The sequence below is a fragment of the Galeopterus variegatus genome, unplaced genomic scaffold (assembly GCF_000696425.1).
Source record: "Galeopterus variegatus unplaced genomic scaffold, G_variegatus-3.0.2 Scaffold276, whole genome shotgun sequence".
Lineage (NCBI taxonomy): Eukaryota > Metazoa > Chordata > Mammalia > Dermoptera > Cynocephalidae > Galeopterus > Galeopterus variegatus.
The window spans coordinates 251609-259076 of NW_007726387.1; the positions used below are offsets into that span (position 1 = coordinate 251609).

Genomic DNA, 7468 nt, shown 5'->3' on the forward strand with positions numbered 1-7468 from the left:
TGTTTTTTGTTTTTTGTTTTTTTGGCAGCTGGCCAGAGCAAGGATTGAACCCTGGCCCTTGGTGTTATCAGGGCCACCAAGATTTAATCAAATGTTATATCCTTGAGCATAGTTATAACAGCTGCTTTAAAGTCTTTGTATGCTCGGCCGGCCAGTGGCTCACTTGGAAGAGTGTGGTGTTGATAATACCAAGTTTTGGATCCCTATATAGGGGTGGCTGGTTAGCTCACTTGGGAGAGCGTGGTGCTGACAACACCGAGTCAAGGGTTAAGATCCCCTTACTGGTCATCTTTATATTAAAAAAAAAAAAAAAAGTCTTTGTATGCTAAATATATCATTTGCATTATCTTGGTCAGCCTGTGTTGTTTGCCTTTTCTCTTTAAGTTGGTCCCTTTTTTTTTTGTATGCCTAGTGACTTTGTAAATTGTAAATGACATATTTAGAGTCTCTGCATCCTGTTTTATTCCTGTGAAGAGTGTTTATTTTGTCCTAGCATGCAATTAACTTGGCTCGACTCAAACTTTAAGCTCTGTCTTGACTGTGGTAGGTGGTAACTGAAATATCTTTTCAGTTGTTTTAGACTTAGCTGAGCTTCTTATTGTCTGCCCCGTGCATGCTTAGTTCATATGTCAGCTAAAAGATTTGGGCAACTTTATGCAAAGAATTTGGAACTCTGGCTGTCTGGAATTATGGTTTCTATTGGAGTTTTAGCTGCTTTCAGCACCAACTAAGGTCTGCCCTTAAGTGTGAAGCCATAAAAAATAGTAAACTTATTAGATACCCTTCCCTTCCTCCAAGTGTTAGCACCCATTCACTGTCTGCCTGACTGTGGTTGACCTCCAGTGACTTCAGGTTACTGGAGAGCAGTTCCAGGTTCTTGGTCATACCTTTCATGGGACCAAGGGAAGTCTGCATTGAGGTGGGCACACACTCAGTGAAAGAAATGGAAGAGGGACAGACATCATTCAAACAACAGGGCTTTTATTACAGAGCGAAAATACACATAGAAGTGTGCACAAATGAATCCACGAGGGAGGAGCCCTCCTTCCCCATATTCTTAGGGGGAGAATTTATATGCTGTTTTGGGATGGGAGTGTTTCTCTGTCTTAACTAAGAGGAAGATTTGGCCATGGGGGAGAACCAAGGGTAATTAAGACCTAATAGGCAGATGTGAGGTTGCATCAGCTTCCTGTCATGAGTCCCTGAGTTCCTGAAATTTTTTTTTTTTTTTTAAATGATGACCGGTAAGGGGATCTTAACCCTTGACTTGGTGTTGTCAGCACCATGCTCAGCCAGTGAGCAACCGGCCATCCCTATGTGGGATCCGAACCCAGGGCCTTGGTGTTATCAGCACCGCACTCACCCGAGTGAGCCACGGGCCGGCCCAGTTACTGAAGTTTTTAGTCATGCGCAATGGAGTCACTTTTTGGGTGGAAGGTCATATGGTGGTCATCTGCACTTTTGTTTCTCCTAGTGCTCAGTTACTGGTGGTTTTTGTATTCTGCAGAGTTCCAGGTGTAGTATGCTGATTGGTAGAGTGGTTAAGCTGTCATCAGCTCATTATGGGTTCATTAACTGCCAGACAAGAAGGCAGATCCAGTCTGAACATATATGAGCAGCCTCCTTGGGGCGTGTCCTATTCTGTCCTGCCTCAGTTATATGTCAGGCAGAATTTATAGTAGTCTATGAGAAGTTCAATACAATAGGTACTGCTAAGTCATTACCAAAAATTAGAACCCCCTCACCTCATCTTTTTTTTAAGGAGGAAGGATGGATTTTTTTTAAGTGTTATAATTTTTATCTCCATGTTCCTATCAAATCTTAGCAATCATTTCAAACAGTGGAATAAATAATAAAGAAATTGCTAAGCATAAGGGTATAAATTAACTGCTTAAGGATTTAGAGGAGAAACACTGTTTTCCTTATATTCCTTCCACTTGAGGAGTAGCTCAGTTTTGTGTGACGTGCTAAATTCTTCACCAGGAGCTAAAAATGTAAATTTCTTGTTAGGTAGATGCTCATCAAATTAGAATTATCTTATTGATAGGTGGCACATGTTTGGTTACTACTAACCTGATGTTCATAAGTGGTAGGAAATAATTTTAAGTCTAGAAGTCATTCTTAAATATGCTTAAATTTTTTTAATATGTGAAGCTGGCACAATTCTTTGAGTAGTCACTATTTCCATTATGTAGTCTTATTTGTTCATTTAGACATTTTTTATTGTGAAGTATTCATCAAAAGAATATATCAAATGTAATACATAACAAAGAAAAATAAAATGAAAATTATTGGGACTGGCTAATTAGCTCAGTTGGTTAGAGTGCTGTGCTGATAATGCCAAGGTTGAAGGTTTGATCCCTGTACCAGCCAGCCGCTCAAAAAAAGAAGAAAAAGAAGACTGTTGGTTCATTCTTTACTAATTTTTGGCCTTCGTCAATTATTCATTTTACCTCACCTTCTGTTCTGTCTTCTTTTTCTCCCTCTCTCTTCTTTTTAAATTTAAAACTCACAGGCATTGCCAAGCATGCAGGTGATATTTAGGGCAAACAAAGTTGCAAGTCCTTGATAACATTTATTACTTGCTGGCAATAATAGTAAACAGTGCCTGTAATAAGGAAAAGTTCCAAATTCCTTGGATATCTGCTAACTATAAGTTAGGATAGCTGTTTAACTTTGAACAAATTGGAAATGTCAGTGAAGTCATCCTTTTGAAAAAATTATATAACCTGGTGACCTTGGTAACACTTTTTTCCCCATTGGTGGTAGTAGTACCTTTTTGAATGCTTGTTTTAATTAACATTTTTACTATGAATCATAAACGTAAGTGTGATATATGGGCCACTACTTTTGCAGAGAAAATTAAGGGCCTGTAAGTCCCTTGGATAGGAAATTGTAGCAGATTTGAATCATTAAAAGGTTGAAATTAGTGGGAGAAAAACAGCACGGAGATCATTAAATAACTTCAACTTGAGAGCATAGAGTTTCTTTCCAAGATTTTTGGGGCAATTTGAAGTAAAACTACAGATGGTCTCAGGGAAAATATATGAGTATGGTTTGTAATGCAGCACTAGCATTCAGATTTCAGTTGGAGGGAGAGAGTATGCAACCCATAAAATACCCCAAGGCAGCATGCCGATTTTACGGAACTGGAGCTCCTTTGCTTTCCACAATCATGCCAACAAAAGACATCTTGACTTCTTTTTTCAACTAGATATGAAGAAGCTGAAGTTCGGAAAAAACTTGAAGAAAAAGACAGACAAGAGGAAGAGCAGCTGCAACAACAGAAAAGGCAGGAAGTAGGAGGAGAGGATGGTGGCATGTCGGCTAAAGGTTTTCTGGAGAATGTATTGGATTCCAAAGACAAAACCCAAATGGTATTTCAACACTGGCGATCAATGGGGTGACAGATGTCACAGACAGATCACTCTCACATCCTGTATTTCAAATTTGTTATGTGTGGTGAAAGACTGGTTCTATTGATGATGGTGCTTAAGAGTTTAGATACCACTATAAAGTTTTTTTAGGCAACAAGGGCAAAACTTAATGTGTTTTAATTAGAAACTGAATTAAATATTCTAGCTTCAGTTGATTCCAGGTTTTTCTATGAGCTTCTACAGCAGTGTGTTCTGTACATTAATTTTTTAGCAGTCACTATAATAAACTTGATTACAGCAGTAGAAAGAGCATTGGAGCTGTGATTCAGTTTATCTGAGTTCTGGTCCTATGTCAAGTCTTGATTAACTGGGACTTAGTTTCCACATTTGTCAAATGAAGGTCTTGAAACAGAAGATCAGGGGAATCCAGCAACACAGGCAGGCAGCGGCCAGCTGCTCTCACCCTGCAGAGCAGACAGCATCCCACGATGATGGCAGAGGGAAAGAGTACATGGAAAAACTCAAGTGAGCTGACAAGGAAGTCATGCTGTCTCCTGTGTTTTTTGGCAATTTGACTTGGTGTTGTCAGCACCACGCTCAGCCAGTGAGCGAACCGGCCATCCCTATATGGGATCCGAACCCGGGGCCTTGGTGTTATCAGCACCGCACTCTCCCGAGTGAGCCACGGGCCGGTCCGGTCTTGAAACAGATGATCTTTAAGGTTTCTTCTTTCTAATAACATAATTTACATTAAAAAAAAGATTTGGTATACTACTGTATTTGGTGCCAAACCTTTTATGTGTTTCTGGAATCTCATTCTGTCCCCTTTGGGTTTTTTTCTTTCTTTTTCTACCCTAATTTCTTCTTCTTTCTCTCCTTTCCATTTTGTTTAGCAACTATGTGTCTTTTCAGCTGCATCATCTGTTTGCCAGAAGCCATCAGTGACTCATTCTGTACCTTCCAGCTGTCATTGTATCTCCCTTTTCTCACCTCCTTAGAAACTGTTCTTTCTAAAGTACAATTTCTTCTGCACTGTTAAAATTTTTGCTTTGATTTTTTTCTTAAGCATTTTATAGTTTTCAGCTGTCATTTGTGGGTGGCTCATCATCAGTTTCATCAAGAAGTAGTTGTTTTTTTTTTTTTTTTTTTTTTTAAAGATGACCGGTAAGGGGATCTTAACCCTTGACTTGGTGTTGTCAGCACCACACTCAGCCAGTGAGCGAACCGGCCATCCCTATGTGGGATCCGAACCCGGGGCCTTGGTTTTATCAGCACCGCACTCTCCCGAGTGAGCCACAGGCCGGCCCAAGAAGTAGTTGTTAAATTGCTTGTTACATTGGGCTAGGCATTATGCACAAAGAAGTTGAAGAAGTCTGGTTTTTCAGTTTTAGGAACTCATGTGTAAGATAAATAAAAGTGCTTTAGGAAAGATGTTCATTTATAGGTCAAATGAGTGATATAAAAAAATAACAAGACTTGAAAGAACTGTATGAAGGGAACTTAATTTAATCTTATTTTGTTGCCTTTGCAAAAATAGGGCCAACCACTTTTTGTTAGTTTTACTTTTGTTTAGCCTTTTTATTTTGAAAAGAGAATATTATTTACCCCTGTCACCCAGCTTCAGTAATCAACTAACATTTTGCCATATATATCTTTTTTAATCTGTCTCCCTTCCCTTTTTTGCTGGAATATTTCAAAGCAAATTCTAGGTAACATACCATTTTACTCCTAAGTATTTCAGTATACATCTCAAAAAAAGGGGCATTTTTTAAATAACGACAATGCTATGTTCCCATCTCACAAAATCAACAATAATTCCCTAATATAATCTAATACCCAGTCTATGTTCAGATTTTTCTACTGGTCTTAAAATTTTTTTTTTCGAGTTGATTTGTTTCAATCAGGATCAAAACAAGGTAGACTCATTGTCTTTTGGTTGCTATGTCCCTCAAGCCTCTAAAATATCTCTGCTTGAGTCCTCCCTTTCATTTTTCATTTCATGCATTTGACTTTTTAATACTGGAAAATGAGCCACATTCTGTATTTATCTGATTGCTTTCTCCTTGTGTCATTTTACTTGTTTTTCTATCTCCCATATTTCCTTTAAGTTGAAATTTGACCTAAGGGCTTAGACACAGGTTCAATTTTTGTTTTCTAGCAAGAATGCTTCACAGATGATACTATGTACTTCATAATATATCAGGAGGCACATAATATACATTTCTTTTTTTCTTTTTAGTGATCAAATAGGTGCATGTGGGTCCTTGGTTTTCCCATCTATAAAATGAGTTAGTACCTTACCGGATTATTCCATATTGTCTTGATTAGAAAATGTAAATTACCCAACTAGTAATTTGTATTACTTCATTTTCCTTTAATGCTGGAATGGAGGACACTGAATGGGATAGCCAGAATTTTTGTTTCATTATAAGAAGTACTTTCTAATTAAATCAAATACAAAGGTACTTCAAAAATTTTGTGGAAAAATAGAATTAAAAAATAAAATGAGACTTTCTCTGAACTTTTAGAAGTACTCTTGTGTTCAGTTGTATTTGGTTTTTAATTTAGGAAAGTTTTGAGAAAATGTTGTATGATTCTAACACGTTGATAGTTATTTTAGCTGTTGTCTACTGCCAGAGTAAACTGGTTAATAGCATTATTATTCATCTGTATTTTTATAAAATGCCAGTGCCTTGGATACTTCATCCATTTCAGTGAAGTATTAAAATTGAACTTTTGTTTCTATGAAGGCTGAAACTTTTTTTTTCCCTGTGAAATAGATCAGTGGTGAAAAGAGTGAAAAAAATGAGACCACAGAGAAAGGTAAGTGTAAGCAGAAAGAGAATATTCTTTAGGTTCTTGTTGAGATCATCTTTTAATCAGAATAAGCTTCAGATTTTATACAATGAGATTCTTAGCATTGTGTCTAATATCTATGTAAGCTTTATCATTTTTCTTATCCTATACAGTTATATTGAAAATGTGGTAGGTTCTATATTTACTTATCATGAGGGATATTTTATGAATAATTTTAGCCTAACATAAAATATGGTAATATGCAGTTGAAAACATCAAAACCACAGTTTGTACTTGTTTTTTTCTTTTCAAGATGCAGTTTAGCATTGTGGTTAAGAGCATGGATTCTCATAAGTCGGACTGCATGGGTTTGAATCCTGGCTTCTCTGAATTTCCGTGTAATCTCGAGGATGTCACTTAACTCTCTACCTTAGTTTCCTTGACTGTAAAGTGGGGATAATAACAGTACCTATTTCATAGGATTATTATGAGGATTGAATGAGTTAATACTTATAAAATTCTTAGAACACATAGTAAACTTTAAGTATTAGCTATTATTATTTATGACTCTAGGTTGACTTAGTTATCTAAGAGTCCTTCTCATCTCCCTGGAAAAAAATTTAAACCAGTAGTTTGGATGTTATTTACAGGTGGTGTTGATACTCTAGTCACAAATATGTGACTTTAAATAATAAGACTTAGGAAATTGCGTTCATGTACTACAGAAGTTTTTCCTCTCTTAAAAAAGGTTTAACTTAAACATAATTATATGGAACACTATAATAAATTTTCTTTTCTTTTCTTTTTTAAAGCTAGTCAGATTTAGCACTGGGGTAAAATAATTTTTCTAATTAAAATATTGCTTTACAACAATTTAAAAAATAAACTGAGGACTGTAAGCTACCTTCCCAAAAGCTGTTACAGGTCTATTCTAAGATTAGTTTTCATCCGTTTGTTCCTTTGTATCTCATCATGCTTAGATGTTACCCTTCTCAGTGTTAGCCTTCTCAGTTTGTCCTCAACTTGTTTAGTCTGTTTTGTTGTCAAAATGATCTTGATGGTTAGAGAGGGAAGAAGAATGATTATTAGCAGCTGTAGGTATTTTAGCTTAGGAGATACTAAGACTGTCTTCTTTTCACAGCTCACTGCTGAAATAGTTCTTTATCTAAACTCCTTTGTGCTTTTTAATCTTTCTCTTAGGTGGTAGAGCTGAGGAAAAATAGCAACATAGGGAATATTTATTCTGGCAGCCCCCCCCCCCCCCCCCCCCCCCCCCCCCCCCCCCCCCCCCCCCC

General features: G+C 37.1%; 1 protein-coding gene across 1 annotated transcript in view; it reads left to right on the forward strand.

Annotated features, from left to right (window-relative positions):
- Window positions 1-7468, forward strand: part of USP8 (ubiquitin specific peptidase 8) — a 62168-nt gene that overhangs the window by 24147 nt on the left and 30553 nt on the right. The window contains exons 3-4 of the mRNA XM_008566908.1: window positions 3215-3377; window positions 6158-6200. Of these exons, the coding sequence (XP_008565130.1) occupies window positions 3215-3377; window positions 6158-6200 (206 nt within the window). The remainder of the gene's footprint in view (window positions 1-3214; window positions 3378-6157; window positions 6201-7468) is intronic.